This window comes from Agrilus planipennis, unplaced genomic scaffold (assembly GCF_000699045.2).
Source record: "Agrilus planipennis isolate EAB-ADULT unplaced genomic scaffold, Apla_2.0 scaffold20, whole genome shotgun sequence".
In the NCBI taxonomy this organism is placed as follows: Eukaryota; Metazoa; Arthropoda; class Insecta; order Coleoptera; family Buprestidae; genus Agrilus; species Agrilus planipennis.
Window position 1 is genome coordinate 882,428 of NW_020439516.1, and position 18,017 is coordinate 900,444.

The 18,017-nt window shown below is 37.8% G+C and overlaps 1 protein-coding gene across 4 annotated transcripts in view; it reads left to right on the plus strand.

Annotated features, from left to right (window-relative positions):
* Positions 1-18,017, plus strand: part of LOC108738443 (signal-induced proliferation-associated 1-like protein 1) — an 84,026-nt gene that overhangs the window by 48,899 nt on the left and 17,110 nt on the right. The window contains exon 1 of one of the 4 annotated variants that reach the window (XM_018471854.2): positions 1,770-2,241. The exons of the other annotated variants lie outside the window; for them this stretch is intronic. Within the exon in view, the coding sequence (XP_018327356.1) occupies positions 2,239-2,241 (3 nt within the window). The 5' untranslated portion in view covers positions 1,770-2,238. Of the gene's footprint in view, positions 1-1,769; positions 2,242-18,017 lie in introns of those variants that run through there. 4 annotated transcript variants of the gene reach the window in all.

Consider the following 18,017-nt stretch of genomic DNA (forward strand, 5'->3'; position numbering starts at 1 on the left):
TTGATATTACATTGATTGCAAACTCTTTAATTTTCATTTCTCTTGTTTGGGATGTTCCAGTTATAGAATTTGGACATTCCATTCAGTACTGACTATTAAATTGTAAAAATCAGACCAAGATTGTGAGAATCTGACCAAGATTTTATCATTGGGAACAGAATCAAGACACCTGTGTTCGATCCAAAATTGATTTGTTGCACTTGTTGCAAAATTGATTCAAAAACAAGTATCTACAGTGTAATGCTATTGTCGAGTGACCATGCTAACGTCAGATCAAGCACAGTTTTAGTTTGGGTCGCAGTTTTTTGCAAATTAAAATTATTTCTCTTTTGTTACGGCATTTTTTTCTTCGGGCCACGCCAGAATTCAATTTTTATTGGTACTAAATAGATTATATTCCTCGACTACTTAACTTGTTAGAATCTGTTTACTCCAAATTGAATTTTTGGCTCATTTTGACGTTTCTGAAATTAAATAAGTTTGCAATGTCAGTAGAACACAGTTGATTTATCGGACCAACACGTACCTTTCGTCTTCCATGTTGGTTGATAAGAATGGTTGGAGAATGCGGAAAATTCAAGCTGAAGTGTCTACGTATGAGGTATCACAAGCTGCAGCAATAGAGGAGCACCATATGATAAAGGAGCAACAGATGAAGAGGGTATTAGGGGATGGAGCATCTGGGGAAAGTGGGGAGGTTCAGCTCTAAAAGATGGCTGATGATGACAGCTGTCAATGATGTTCGACAACAGGAAGTAATAGTATTTAGATCTAGAACGAAGATACCCTACTAGGACTAGGAAAAAACATGGGTGTTTCATTCCCACCAGTCAATAGCGCTAGTGGGCGAGCCGTCCCGCCGGACTACTAAGAAAGGTGGGGCGGAAGGCCCTCTTCAGCCTCCTTTCAGAAATCGTGGGAATGGGTGGGTGGTGGTTCGGGTGAAAAAGATGAGACGGATGAAGTGAAGACAGAAGAGAATGAAAGATTATCTGTGAAATATTAATGCCCCAAGATTTGACTAGGTTATCGGTTAGCTTGGTGGACTAGGAAGGTACACAGGAAGTTAAACAAGAATAAGGGAACATTCTATTCAATTTTAACAAAGGTTTGTAAGTTTTAAGAACCAACTCGCAAGGAAATTTCGACTTCACCCTAAATTCCCATAAAATTTCGGAATTTTCTCAGAATACAATTTATTAATGAATAAATTTAAAGTTCGAATAAATGGATCATTATTCTGCATTCTTTCCCGTATTGATTTGATCTTAGAAAATTTTGGGCAGTAGTACAGTTGAGGATGCTTGGAAGTCTTTTATCTAAAACTTGCGTCTCTTTACCGTTAGTATATGGTTCTTTTCAAGTAAAAGTTCATCCGATAATAATTCCTAGGGAGAAATTTTAACTGTTTGAATTTTATTTTGTTGTTTGTTTTTCCTGATTTACCCAAACGATGATACAAACCATAATGGTATCTAGGATCAATTGAAACAGGAAAGATCAATTTTTTTGGACAACTTAGAATTCCAGCAGTTTGTGTATCTTTTTTTGGAGTTTCAACCTTTAATACACCGACTTAACCAAACGCAATTTCCTTTGCATTTCATTAATGTTGGCTAGGTTCGAGCTACGTAAGCTGGTGCCAGTTTATTTTTAATTAGACCTCTCTCCTGTTCTGTTGCACTCATATATCAAACAAGTACACATGTGAATGTTGCATTTCGCATTCACCTATGTACAATATCAAATGCGTTTGTATGTCTGCAAAGTTCTTCGTATGCGCGCGTTATGTTGTTGTATTTTGCTGAGGGCTCAATGACCAGTTGACGCTCTCGAAATTAAGTGCGTCTCTAATTGCTAAGAATGCGCAGTTTTATTTTGTCATCTTTCAGACCAACTTTGTCCGTTTGTCTGTCCGTCCGTTTGTAAGTGTATTGTACTATTTAATGATCTATATCCGTCTAGTTACTCTCTGGTTTTTGTATGATGCACTTCTTTTCGTCCTCGTCTCCTTCTGGAACATTTAACGGTTGGTAATGTTATCGTTGTGTGGAAATCGCTTGTAGAAAAATATGGGTGAAAAGTAAATAGTACTTAGTGAGTAAAGGAAAACGTGTTCCAGTGTCGGTGAAACGGAAACAAACAGAAACTGTGTCTCTAAGAAGAACATGTTTGTGTAGGTTTGTGATGGTTTCGCAAGGTTGATACTTCCGCTAATCTGCAGAAGGTAGTATCACAATGGTAAGATTCTTTGCATTGCAAATTTACTTGCCCACGTTGTGTCATTCGGTGTCCTTTGTTGTTTTTCTATTTACATTATTTAATCCTTAAATTAAAAATGTAACTTTCGTTTGGCATATTCCAGAAATGTGTGCTACTATGCTCCGTTCCCATCATTTCAAAAACTAAGATTACGAAAAGGTCAAGAGTTGTAGTTGTGTCTGCTTAAACTTAATGGAGAATAATTGTACGAAGATTTTGTTTTATAGCTTTTGAAAAATTAGTGATTTTCTATTATTACGTATTAATAAATTCTCGATAAGACATTTTTTACACTAGCAGTTTTTTAAAATTCACCTGGAATACGTATAACGGTTCCAGATTAGTATCTTCAAATCCGGATGTAGTGTAGGCATTAAAATTTTATTGACTTTGACGTCTGATAATAACAATAAGTTCCTAGACCAGTAACAATTTAACGACATTTCGTACGCCTGTGGTAGTTCAAAGTCAAACCGTTCATTTCGATATTTCGACACGCGCAACGAGACGTCTGCATAACAAGAATAAGAAGATTAAAAGGAAACCAATCGTCCTTGGACGAACCATTTTAAAACTGCGGAAGTTTTGTTGAACTCCTTTAATTAATGGATACCTGATGTGGAATTTTTACACCTGTCAGAAAAAATATGTAATCGTGCGCGATCTGTTTTGTTGAGTATTACTTTGATGGTGGTATAAAACAAAACAAAAATACTTGACCTAAATTTTTCTCCTGGTATTTTTTCCATGAATTTTTCTTAAGTCAGTGGCCACATGTGGTGCTTTGAGAATGACTTGCTGCATGTGTTCAAGCCGTGGTTAGTATCGCGTATAGTATAAAAAATAGAGTATGATTTTTAGTTACAGGTACTTTAGAATCTCACGGACCTTGGTCTTGGATTTGCAGTGATAATACTTAAACAGTTTGGTTCTTTTATCTCTTATTAAGTTTACCAACCCCTGGGTTAGGTACTGACGTATTAAAACTGAGAAAAGCCTAGTGATAGGTACATTGTTAAATAAATATGCGATTGCGTATTGTACTTTCCGTGAAGTTCGTGGACCATCTGCTTTTACTGTGGGCACCTAAACCGCTTAAAATAGTAATGGAAGGTGAAGCTCGCTCGCTATGAGAATTTGAGCTTTTCTTTTCCCTGAACGTTATGCATGTACAGTTGGTGGCAAAAGTAATTTACTGATTTCCTTTCAATTTTTATAATATTTTTACGTAAAGTGAATGAAAACATCAAACATATCGCTAATATGATAAGAATTCAGTGTCACTGCTCGTGATATCAAATTAATCTGAAGCATTTTAACCCATGGGGAATAGCAGTTAGATATGAAATTACGTAGCATCAAACAAAATAATATGTTACGTGAATAGGTACGAATATGCACTTTACATTAGGTATTGTGAAATACATTGGGCAGAGCAGTAGCTCCTTGAAATATAGTTTGAAAGAACACCGTATCATCGTATATGTAAACTTGTGTTAATCACCTTGCAAACTGAAACAGCAGCAAATGTTTACAACTAACTTTACAATACAACATCATTGAGCAAACAAACATCTGGTGGGGGAGCAGTCTTGAGATTTCTTTATTTTACAGTTGGTTGGTTTACCTCCACTGTTAGTAAGTCTTTGAAAATACGTAGGAAATTGGTGGATATTTCTTTTTTATTGTCACTTCTATGCTCGCGAACGGTTAATTTAGAAATTCGAAAAAGGTTGTTAAAGGTGTATGTTTGCACGGCGTTGTACGGGTGCGAAACATGGACAGTAGGCGCGGCGGAAAAGAAAAGGTTAGAAGCGTTAGAAATGTGGTGTTATAGGCGGATGATGAGGATAACGTGGGTAGAAAAGGTTAGAAATGAAGAGGTATTGGAAGGAATAGGAGAACAGAGGACTCTATGGAAGTCAATAAAAAATAGGCGAGATAGGTTGGTAGGATATACTTTCTCAGGCATGAAGGTCTAATCAGAGACATATTAGAGGCAGAAACAGGAGTTAGGAGGGGTAGAGGTAGCCCTAGATTAGATTACTGTTCGCAAATAGTTAAGGATGTAGGTTGTTCTAGTTTTAGGGAAATGCGAAGTTTAGCTCAGGATAGGAAAGAGTGGAGGTACGTGTCCAACCAGTATTAGGACTGACAACCTTATGATGATGAGTTTTTTATAATTTTAATCATCATTTTTAATATTCAGCGTCACCGGATGTGTTTGTTCTCGCTTCAAAAAGATTACTAGGTGTACAATTTCATCCTTCTTTTCTATATGTATGTACCTATATTATGTAAATACCTACTACCTACTTTGCCTGTTAAAAGTGTACTTAAGAATTATTTGTGCCATGGACTGTAGGAGTTTTATGGGCAGAGTAAAAATGTGTTATGGTATCGTATTTAATGTCGGCTCTTTGTTAATGCCTTTTTCGAACATCTGCTCATTGATTGCTCTTTGGTGACTGGCTGACTGCTGAGTTGGCTTTGGAGTTTGGAGTACGAGGCAAGATGAATGTTAAGTTATAACAACTTTAGTACGTGCTTGTGTGTGTGTGTGTGTGCGTACTGCTTGCAAGTTAATAATCTGCGCCATTATCGGGCACGTCCTGTCTGGCCAATGTTGCCATCGGGTTAAACGCATACATTTTCATATCGGAATTCGTCAACTTTTTTATTCTATTGCCTGACTGCACTGGCTGGGGTGGCCAGGTGGCGATTACTTTGTCCAAATCGAGAACTTTTGAGATTTTTCGTTCTATAGACGTGACTACTAATTTACCCAAGAAAATGTCATTTACTGACCAAGAGGCGGTGGTGGAAAATACGAATATGTATGAATATGAACACGTAACTAAAGGCGTTTGGGTTATATGGAGTATAAAGCTTACAATTGGGTGGCTTACCCTTGAGCCATGTCAAAAAAAGACTGGCTACGTTCACAAAAATAATATCTAAATTTCAAACTAGGCCAACTTAACCGAACTATTAATGAATCCTCTTAAATATTAGGTTAGCAACATTAAAAATATAAAAGAAATTAGGAGGTACCTAGAATATTCATTTTTAATTGTTAATTAATTATTAACACACTGCTGGAGCAATTTGTTTATTCCGATTGAACTTGAGCATTTAATGAACAATTGTTTATTGTATGATAAGTAATAATTAGTAGATACCTACATTCATCATCATAAGATCGTCAGTCCTAAGACTGGTTGCACACCTCCACTCTTTGCTATCCTGAGCTAATCTTTGCATTTCCCTAAAACTAGAACAACCCACATCCTTAACTATTTCCGAACAGTAATCTAATCTAGGCCTATCTCTACCCTTCCTAACTCCCGTTTCTGCTTCTAATATGTCCCTGACTAGACCTTCATGCCTGAGAAGGTGTCCTACAAATCTCTCCTATTTCTTATTGACTTCCATAAAGTCCTCTGTTCTCCTATTCTTTCTAATACCTCTTCATTTCTAACCTCTATCCTCGGTATCCTCATAATTCGCCTCTAACTCCACATTTCGAACGCTTCTAACCTTTTCTTTTCCGCCGCGCTCACTGTCCATGTTTCGCACCCGTACAGCGCCTCGCTCCAAACATACACCTTTAACAACCTTTCTCGAATTTCTAAATTAACCGTTCGCGAGCATAGATACCTACATTGTCGACATTTTATTAAATTGGGTGAGGAATCTTACGATTAATAAAAGTAACCACGCACGTGTCGCCTTTAATAAAAGTAGGTCGGTCACAAATGGGCAAAACAATAAACGATAAAATAATTACTGCTGCAGCATAAAAGATAATGTTTATTGCTTTTACTGATTGGGAGTTTATGCGGTATTTTGCTCTTATCTCTAGAAATTAATTAAATTATTTTATCATCACTGTTACACTTTGTACTTGTACAACTTTATTTGTGTATTTACGTATGTGTGTACCTAGGAATCTCCCCCATCTCCACAAGCTAATGTGATTTATTACTGTCGCACGGCATGTGTAGTAAACAAAATGGAGATAAAGGCGGCTTTTTCATCTTCTGTTGTTGTCCCGGAACGTCTTTATTTCATGTTATATTCTGCTTCGCTTTCTTTTTTGTTTGTAGAAACTAACTACTGTTCTACTTATAATAATAGGGGATATACAAGGTTTGTCCGTAAAGTAATGAGATGACCTTCTTTGCTATTAGTGTGCTCCTCCTTGAAAGGATGTATGATAAAATGTTGAAATAAGCAACGTACAGGGCGGGACTTTGACATAGTAAGTCACTCGTGACGCAAAAGCTACTTTTGAGTTTTTTTTTTGGGGCAAAAATTTAGCTTTCATTTGGGTAAAACTACCTCCAAAATGCTTGCCTTGGTTAACGAAGTTCACAAAGACAACGTTGTCAAGGACCTAGATTTTCCGATGTTTCAAAAGATCGTTGAAGACATGAAGCGATCTAGACACTTTTGAACAAGTGATTTGGATGAAAATCTGCTATAGGTATCTGTCTGCATAGAACCTATAATCGGAAATAACTGCAGATCGCCGATCGCTTAAAGTCCATAAAACTAAAAAAAAAACCTGGGTGTTTCGTTCCCACCAGCTACTAAGGCTGATTAGCGGGCAGTCCTTTCGGGCTGTGCCGGAGGGTAGAGCGGAAGACCCTCTTTAGCTTCCTTTTAGGTGGAAATGAGGTGATGGTTGTTGACATAAGAAAGATGAGGCGGACGAAATGAAGGCAGAAGAGAGTGAAGGATTATCTGTGGAATATTACTGCGCATGTGATCCAATGAGACTACAAGAAAACTTCAGCCTGAGTAGACTCATTCGGAATTGAACCGATGTCCTCCCGAATGCTAAGCAATGATCTAAACCTTTAGGTCATGCTGCTCGGTTCAAAGGTCTACCAAGACAACATTCCAGCCGACACCGTCGTCGTGACCGCATGTTTGACCTAGACACGTGTTGCAACCCTGCCGCAGTCGCCGCATAGTCTCGGTGACAGCCCGGAGGACTTTTTCCTGATCCCAAAGCTTAAAAGACACCTAAAAAGTCACCGAGTCGAAGATGTTTATGCCATCCAATGTACTGTTGTAGAGTTTTTGAAATAGGTTATTGTAGAAGACCTCTAGAGGGAAATCGCATTTGTAACGGTATATCGATGCTTAAGGAGACCATTTTGAAGGACTTTCACAATATGTACCTTTTGAGACCGAGTCTGATTACTTTGCGAACAAACCTTGTAATTTATAAAAGGTTGTAGAGTAATTGTTTTATCAATTATGCAAGCACATGATTTATTTATATCAATATCAATCATTTACAGAGGGGCCGCCCAATTCATTGTTTTCTTATGTGCATGCATGTTTTGTAAAATTCTTTTGACAAATATGGTGGATGCGACAGTCATTATTCTTAACTTCTGATCTTATATTTAATAATAATTTACCTCCTACTGTTTATTAGATACCTATTCAAATTGCAATAAAATCTATAATGCAGTAGCTTTAATCATGTTAATTTAATCAGTATTAATTGCGCATTTTAGTAATTTCTGCAGTCCCCAGGCAGTCTGTTTAAATATGCGCTAATTAACGAACAATTTATCGCAAAAAATATTATGTCACACTTCCTAAAAGGTGGGTGTCATTTGTGACAAGTTCATTCAAACGTTATAGCATATCGCGATTGCAAAAAAATACAAACATCAAATAAATGACTCACGGCCTGCAGCTAGAGAGCGACCTTGGAACGGATTATGCAAGTTTATATCTATTAATTATAATTAGTTGAAGGTTAAAAAACGTGGTTTATATTTATAAGAGTAATTAAGTTCGCACCTTTGTTTACAATATTTTAACTTAAAGGAAAAGCGGTCAAGTGCGCTTCGATGAGTATTTATTTGTAGGCAAGTTTTTTTTACGGTGCATGTTGAAACATAAGGAGGTACGACATTTACAGTAGATAAAGTGACGTAACATCAATGGAACATGCCTACTTAATGGGTATTTAATTTTTATTAGATATCTTTCGAATATTCATTGGCTGAGTGTTTGTGTGGTGCCCTACATTTCATTTTTAATTAAAAATTTGCATTTCTGGCACTTGGTTGTTGCTTGTATTTGGTTCATGCAGTAGCGGATTTAACGGATGGATAAAGGAACATTGTCATTTCGCCCAACCTCCCACCTCTCATGGAAAAAGCTAACAAGACAGTAGCATTTTTAATGTATATTTACTGCCTTAGAAGGTGTATGTTTACAGCGCGATGATGTATGGGAGGAACGGAAAGGAAGAGGTTAGAAGCGTTCGGAATGTTGTATTACATGCGAATGATCAGGATACCGTGGATAGAGAAGGTTAAAAATGAAGAGGTATTGAAAAGAATAGGAGAACAGAGGACTCTATGAATTTTAATAAGAAATAGGCGAGGTACGTTGGTAGGACACCTTCTGTAGTCAGAATGATCTACTCAGAAACATAGAGGCAGAAATAGGAGTTAAGAGGGGTAAAGGTGGACCTACATTAGATTATCTTTTGCAAATAGTTTAGGATGTGGGATGTTGTAGCTTTAGGGATATACGAAGATTAGCTCAGGATAGAAAGGAGTGAAGGTGCGTGTCTAACCAGTCTTAGGACTGACGACCTTATGAGTATGATGATGATGATGATGATGATGAATCATTAAGAAAACTTAATTTGGTCCATGCTGCAAAAAATAATGATGATGGTGGTTTATCGATCAACGTATTCTTTATGACAGTTAAAAGCATCTGGATATTCACTCCATGATGAAGTTGGTAACTTAATGAGTGCATAGAGAATAAAATTTAAGAATTGGACTTGAAGAAGGTACTTGTAACAGATCGTAAATTGATCGTTACTTTCCTCCATGAATTGGTTTTTTCCTCAACTTGTTATTGTCGTATTCAGTACTCAAAGTAGGAAATACTCCGCAATAAGTTCTGTGCGGGCTCTTTTATTTCGTTTTTGAAATAAAACGCTGCAGACGATTCGTTAATTTATAAAATGTATATTTAATGATTTAAGATCGTTACAGTTCGACAATTCTTAGGTGACTAAAACTAAATTAAAGGAATATAAATTAATATGTGCACTTGTGTGCAACAACAGGTTCTTTTTTCATATCAGGGTTTACTTTAGCAAAATAGTCTAAACATAAACATCCGTCGCGACTCTAGTCTTATCGCCAAACTTGCTATAGTTTGCACATTTCCTCCCCCCCCATTGACACCTAAAGGGTCAATTGATACGAACTTTCACACCCCACTGCGGCACTTATTGTGACTCGACGGGGAGAAGGGCTAGCTTTCTCAATGACCTCCTATACGTCCCATGGCTGGTCCGAACATCCGCAACCCTGGCGATGCCATCGGGACCCTGGAACAATTCCTCAATGCGCCCCATCTTCCACTGAAGCGGTGGTGCATTCTCCTCGTGAATGAGGACAAGGTCTCCTCGTTGAACTGGTTTTTGACCTGTCTGACACCATTTTGGGCGTGATTGCATCAAATTAAGGACTTCCCGTCGCCATCTCTTCCAGAAATGCTGCTTAATTTGATCTACTCGTTGCCATCGATTCAGTCGATTCTCTGATTGGTTCGTGTAATCGTATTCAGGAAGAGTTTGAAAGGGTTCTCCGACCAAAAAATGAGCGGGAGTTAAGGCCTGAAGATCTGATGGGTCTTGGGATAAAGGCGAGAGAGGGCGTGAATTAATTACTGCTTCGATTTGGATAATTAGGGTAATTGCTTCCTCATATGTTAAATTCGCGTTCCTAGTTACTCTCTTAAAATGTTCCTTAGTTGAACGAACCAATCGTTCCCAGAGTCCGCCGAAGTTGGGAGATCTGGGTGGAATAAAGTTCCATTGTATTCCAGAACCCGAAGCGTAATCAAGAACATTTTGAAATTCACATTTCTTATAAAATTCTTGAATTTCCCCAATTTCCCGTTTTGCCCCAACAAAGGTCTTAGCATTATCGCAGAATATTAGCGAAACCCTACCACGTCGAGATACAAGCCTTTTCAAGGCGTTAATAAAGCATTCCGATGTTAAGTCGTTTACCAACTCTAGATGGACTGCCCTGGTAACCATGCAAACAAATAGAGCAACCCATACCTTTGTTTTCTTTACACTTCGTTTACCGCCCTGTTTTACGAAAATAGGCCCTAAATAATCAACACCTATTTTGAGAAATGGTTTGCAGGGTTCTAACCGTGCCTCCGGGTAATCACCCATTTTTTGTTCTATTAATTTTGGGCGGGTTCGAAAACAGGTAATGCAAGAGTGGATAATTTTCCTGAATTCACTCCGTGCCCCTAGTGGCCAATATTTACATCTAAAGGACGCTAAGGTTTGATTTGGCCCAGCATGTAATAAAGAAATATGTTCTAATTTGATGAGCAAACGTGTAACATGATTCTTTGCCGGTAACACAATAGGGTATTTTCTGTCAAAATCTATCGATGCATGTCGCAACCTACCACCGACCCGTAGAAGGCCCAAATTGTCGATAAAGGGGTCAAGGTTATATAATTTGCTGCCCTTCTGTATTGGTTGTTTATTTTTTAAATCTCTGAGTTCTGCGGGGAATTCTCGCGCCTGTACGTATCGAAGTATTGAGTTTCGTGCTTTCAATAATTCGTCGCTAGTTAGATAACCGATTCGTTTATTTTCTTTATTATTCGCATTGTAAGCAAACCTTAAACAGAACGCGACCACGCGCTGTAATTTTGTAAAAGATGAGAATTTGCCTATTACCGCTAAACTGGGGTTAAATTTTAAGCAAGATACCACGGCATTCTTTCGTTTCTCCGGTAGTTCGTTTAGGTTTACGCTGGGTGTAAACTTGGATTCAGGCCACTCCGAAACTCTCCTCGTTAGGAATTCTGGGCCATTCCAATAAAGCTTTGTATTAATTTGTTCGGGAGTCGCGCCCCTGGAGATTAGGTCTGCAGGGTTTTCTTTTGAACCAATATGGTGCCATTCATTGGGTTTGCTTAAATTTTGAATTTTTGATACTCTATTAGCAACGAATGTTTGCCAGTTATTGGCCGGGGACGATATATAATGTAGAACTATCATGGAATCCGAAAAGTAATACCTATTCTCAACCGTTAGATCTAATATTTTTGATACCCTATGAATCAAGCGAGCCGCAAGGAGAGCCGCGCAAAGCTCGAGCCTAGGTAACGTCATTACTTTTAATGGGCTTACACGCGATTTACTACATATCAGATAGGAAGAATAACAGCTGCCTTTCATTTTAGTCCTAAGATACACGGCAGCACCGTACGCGCTCATTGAGGCATCACAAAAGACAACCAAATCGCAACGCTCAGAATATTTTGGCAATATTCTGCGGGGAATTTTGATTTGGGTTAGGCCTTCCAGATCCCCTAGGAATTTATTCCACGAGTTTCTAATTTTAATAGGCACTGGATCATCCCAGTCTATTCTTTCTTGCCACAATTGTTGCATCATAATTTTTCCCCTAACGATTATGGGTGATATAAGACCTATAGGATCGTATAATTTCGCGATAAAGCCTAGCATTTTTCGTTTCGTTAAGTTTTCCGATAAATTTTGTTTTTCGAATTCATAGTTGAAATTATCGCTCGCGGGATTCCACCACAATCCCAGAATTTTCGCACTCTTTGTTTTATCAAGGTCTATCGACATTGTGTTTGAGATGTTGGATAGGTCCGAAATGATTTCTGTTTTGTTACTTTTCCATTTGTTTAATTTAAATGACGCGGAATCTAATATTTTTATTATTTCATCGCGAAGTTTTATAGCATCGTCTACACTATTCGCACCACTTAAAATATCGTCCATAAAAACATCCCGCTTCAATGCCCGGGCAGCGTTAGGAAATTTTTCCCCAAAATCTTGCGCGAGCTGTCGTATGCATCTCATAGCGGTATAGGGAGAGTTCGTTAGACCAAACACCAATCTAGTAAGGCGGTATTCCCCGATAGGGTCGCTTTCCGAATCGCGCCAGAACAAACGTTGATAGTTTACGTGTTCGCCATTAACTCTGATCTGATGAAACATTTTTTCCATGTCGCAAGTGAATACTATTTGGTGAGAGCGAAATCGGACCAGTAGTTCAAAAAGGTCATTTTGTAAGTTGGGCCCAGTCATCAAATTATCATTGAGGCTGAGGCCGTTATTGGACTTTGCCGATCCGTCAAACACAACGCGAACTCGGGTTGTGACGTTTGATGCTTTGAATACCCCCGAATGCGGCAAATAAAATACATCCTCGTTAATCAGTTCGTTTTCCGGGACTTCTTCTATAATTTTTGCTATTCGCGCCTCGTTGATGGCTGCGCTATAACTCGTTTTGAAATCTTTATCCTTTCTAAATTTTCTTTCCAACGAACAAAAACGCTTGAGGGCCATTTGTGCAGAATCACCCAAATCGGGCTTCTCATTTTTAAATGGCAATTTTATCACAAACCTCCCGTCATTCTTATCGCGATGATATGTATCAATAAAATGTTGTTCGCATAAATTTTCATCATTAGACCAACTAGGCGACTCGTCCCGTAATTCTTCCTGCGTCCAAAATTTCTCTATTAGATGTTGTAGATTTTCTTTATTTTTAATAGTCGTATTACAAACACCTCGCAATGCGCCAGGACGATTGCCATGGTGAATTCCCCCTACTATCCAGCCGAGCAATGTCTCGGACAAAATAAGACTACAATCCCGGATTTGAATTCTTTTGTCGCCCAAAAGTTCCCAAAACAAGTCAGCCCCGAACAGTAAATCAACTTGGCTGCTTACGTTAAATTTTGGATCCGCTAATTCTATGCCCTTTGGAATATCCAGAGAGGATTTATCGAAACTTACCGTAGGCAGGCTTGTTGTAACTTGCCCCACTACCAAGCAATTAATTGTCTTTTCATATTTATCATGCATGGATTCGAATGTGATAACAGCCGATTTTATGGTTTTGCTGCAAGTGCTATTTACCCCGGTAATGGAAGCCCTTGTATCATTCGTTTGTAGTTTAAGTGATTTACACAAGCATTCCGATATCAAATTTATTTGAGACCCGTTATCCAATAATGCACGACAATTTTGATAGTTTCCGGTATTGTTTTTAATTTGTACCACCGCCGTTGATAGAACAACGTTACGTTCAATCTCTGCCGGTGTACAGTGATTCGAGTTAATCGTTCTTTGAGCATTTGAGTTTTCTTCTTTTGTTTCATGTAGTAGCGTATGATGCGATCTAGAGTGACAAATATTACAGCCCGATGCCCGGCATTCCGAAATTACATGATTGTCTCTAAAACAGTTAAGGCACAATCGTCGCTTTTTAATTTCGGAAAATCGCTCATTCTTTGTTAATCTTAAAAACCTATCACATTGATTTATGTAATGTTTTCCTTTACAATAGTAACACGAAAGTTTATTCGATGTGATAACGTGTGCTGATTTAGATATCGTCGGCGCATTCGGTCTCCTGTTAATGTTTACGTTCGTGTTACCGGTGGATTGCGATTTCATTTGTTTAATATTTACGTTCATAGATTCAAGGACCATGCATTTTTTCTCAAGAAATTCGATAAGTGTATCTTTCGATACCGGTTCGGAGCCCAACGTTAATTCAAACTCCCTTCGCGTTTGGTAATCCAATTTATTTGTAATTAGCGTAACTAAAAAAGCATCCCACGTATCTACGGGTATTTGCAAAACTTTCAATGCTTCCAAATTCGAACAAGCATCATCCACAAGTTTTCGAAGAGAATCAGCCGTGCATTTAGTAATTTCCTGTGTATTTAAAATTGCCTGGACATGACCCTGAATAATTAATCTAGTGTTCTTATACCTCTTTTGAAGCATATCCCAAGCCGATGCGTAATTTGAGTCCGAAATCGTTAGCGACTCAATTGAACGGGCCGCTTCACCCTTAAGACATGATTTCAGATAATGAAACTTCTGACAATTATCTAAACCGCTATTTTTGTGAATTAAGCTTTCGAATGCGTTAAAGAACGGGAGCCACTCCGTATATGCGCCCGCGAATTCAGGCAAATTTATTACCGGCAAACGCACGTTACACTGCATTTTCGGTAAATCGCTAATATTTATATCAGGGGCAGGAAGTGAATGAGAATCGATTATCGTTTGCATATCGGTCAATATGCCGTACCACCTGTCCTCGAACAAAGAATACTCGTTAATTTCGTTTTTTGAGTCACCGTCATTGTCATCGATCTCTGAACAGTCGATTATTTTCAAATTTATTTCTTGAAATTCGCTTCGGATAACTGGCATTTCTGCAATTCTCGCTTTTATGCCGTTAATATTGTCGTTAGGTTTAAAATTATTTATAAATTTTTCCATTGCATCTAACCTCGCTTTGATTAGATTGCGCTTTGCGATTAATTTTTTAAGATCTCCCAACGTCGACATCGTAGGCGATAAGTATAACAACGAAACGATATTAAAAAGACAAATAAAGAAGCAATTGCAACAAAATAAAGGATAAGCAGATAAAGGAAAGATCTGACCTTTTCCAGCCCTTTAGTTTGAAGCCGATGTCCGTGATGAGGGATATCCGTGATGAGTAGAGGAACAGCCCTTTTCTCTTTCGATGCTAAAGAGAAGCGATGGTGAAGGATCGTTCTTCCTTCGATAACTGTTCACACTCACGATCAGTATTATTCGATAAATCGGTATTTAATTATTCGTTATTTTTTTTCGATAAACTGTGCCGTTATTGTTTTTACAATATCCGGCTCGAAGGACCAAATGTGCGGGCTCTTTTATTTCGTTTTTGAAATAAAACGCTGCAGACGATTCGTTAATTTGTAAAATGTATATTTAATGATTTTAGTTCGTTACAGTTCGGCAATTCTAAAGTGACTAAAACTAAATTAAAGGAATATAAATTAATATGTGCACTTGTGTGCAACAACAGGTTCTTTTTTCATATCAGGGTTTACTTTTGCAAAATAGTCTAAACATAAACATCCGTCGCGACTCTAGTCTTATCGCCAAACTTGCTATAGTTTGCACAAGTTCAATTGCAAGGAAGGATTCGATTTGATTGTGTGGCTGAAAGATGCATTTCGATGTTATTGAAGAAATTGAATGACTTGAGACACGAACCACGGTAATCATTGACGAAAAAGCTGCTAATTAGCAATTGGAAATATGAAAAACATCAAAAGTTTCAAGGACGCGCAGGATTTCTAGAAATAAACGGTGTTTTCGGTTTTTTGGCACTTGAGAATTTCAGAAGTCTTGAGGAGATGCTTTGAAATTCAGTGTTACTATTTCTATGATGAAATAATCAGAAGTTTTCAGCACAGATCTAAAAGAAGCTGGTTATATAGTTTCACAAATCGTGATTTTTCAAACATGTATTGCATTATTTAGAGTTTGTGACCGTATACAATATGATAAACAATTTTGCCCGTGTACTACAGTTTATTGGGATTGTTTTTCTGTATGTATAACGTGCCATGAGTTCTTCAAAACTTGTTAAAGGATCTCACCGAGCTTATTTAGTTAACACTCAATAATTTTTGTATCCTTGACATTAATATATCAGAATGCTCAATTTGGATTCTGTAATAGGAAGTACTCGTTGAGGGAAATGCAAGACGAGGATTCAAAGTTAAATTATTACTTATTTCTGTATTCAATATGTAATTTCTAATAACATTACTAGTGTCTACATAAGCTGTTTTATTGTACCACAAAAACCGGGTCCCACTAAATAATTTCCGACCAGGCCTTTTTTTCTTAAACCCTCCAAGAGATCCATGTGTGCGTATCTAATTACTAATCATTAATTTAACAAAGGTTAATGTTGCGGGATGGAAAAGAAAATGATATGTGAATCCCGTTCGATGTCGTCTTTATCTCCTCAGTCGTAGCGGAGCGTCGTTCTTCCATGGGCCTCCTCAGTTTCGCGAACAAGAAAAAGTACCAGGGGACCAGATCTAGGGAATACGGTGGCTGCAGCATTATTAGTGTGTTGTTTTTGGCCAAAAATTCGCGCATAAGCAGCGATGTATGACCAGGGGCGTTATCATGGTGCATTGCGTCGAGTAAATTGCGCATAACTTGCAGGTAATATTCTTTATTGACCGTTCTACTCTGTGGCAAGTACTATTGATGCACCACGTCCCTGCAATCGAAGAAAACTGTAAGCAAAACCTTCACATTCGACGTAACATGGCGCGCTTTTTCAGTGTTTTCTCGTGCGGTAGCTTCCATTGGGACGATTGAGCTTTGGTTTCCACGTCATAACCATCATACGAATCATATCCATGATTCGTCACCAGTAATGACCCTTCCAGATACTTTTTGAATATACCTCGTATAAAGTAAAAATATTAAGTGAAAATTGTTTTTTGTTTTTTTTTTTTTATTTCTGCTTTAATCCTGGAAATCCTTATTTTATATATTTCTTTGTTAGTTCTTATGTCCCAGTCTGATTACTGTAGTTGGTACCCACTGATGGTAGCTACATTTCGTCTTAATATTATTCAGAAAAATGTTCCAAGATTGCCAACATACAAAATGCAATAAAGTAGAAAAAGTCAGGCTGCCTATTAAACTTTTATATTTGCGGGTGGCGTTGCGTGTGAATCATACATTAAACGAAATTTACTTATTAGTCACCAACAGGTGATTTGTATTCATGCGTGGTAATGTTGATGCTTGACCGAACAGATAAAACAGGATCAATAATAATATACTGTTTCTAAAGTAGTTATTATTACTGTAAATGTTTACAAAATACATATTTCATATGAATATTTAACTGTTCACTTTCATCGTTTTGTTTGTTGGCATAAGAAAATAATAAAAGTGGACACATTGCTGGGTACCATGTAGGTATAATTCTGATGTCATCTAAAATTACTTACATAAGATGAAAAGTCTTGAATTCTTTAACTTTGGCAGTCAGTTTTTCACTGTTTTACTTTCATAGTCAGAGACCAATTTTATTATAAATGAGACAGGGTTATTTAAGCTTCATACAGAAATCACCCTCAGTAAATAGCTGTAAGTTGTTCATCATCATGATATGGTCGTCAGTCCTAAGACATAAACCTCCACTCTTTCCTATTTTGAGCTAATTTTCGCATTTCCCCAAAACTATCCTTAATTATTTGTGAACAGTAATCTAATCTAGGTTTACCTCTACTCCTCTTAACTCCTGTTTCTGCCTCTAATATCTCTCTGATTAGACCTTCATGCCTAAGAAGGTGTCCTACCAACCTATCTCGCCTATTTCTTATTGACTTCCACAGAGTCCTCTGTTCTCCTATTCTTTCTAATACCTCTTCATTTCTAACCTTCTCTATCCACGGTATCCTCATCATTCGCCTGTAACACCACATCTGGAACGCTTCTAACCTTTTTTTCCGCCGCGCCCACTGCCCATGATTCGAATCCGTACAGCGCTGCGCTCTAAACATACACCTTTAACAATTTTTTTCGAATTTCTAAAATAATCGTTCGCGAGGATAGAAGTGACTTCTTTTTATTGAAAGCGACACGACCCTGCGCTATCCTCTGCTATCCTTCCTACTTCTTACATCCTGACTCGTATCTTTAAATTTGCTCTTTCCCTACTTTTTCTTCCCTTGCATACTGTACTGTTTTGTCAATACTGCTTCCATTTTATTTAAAACTATTTCTAACTCCTCCTTGCTAGATGCTAATACTGCTATATCATCTGCAAATCTAGGCATACTAATCT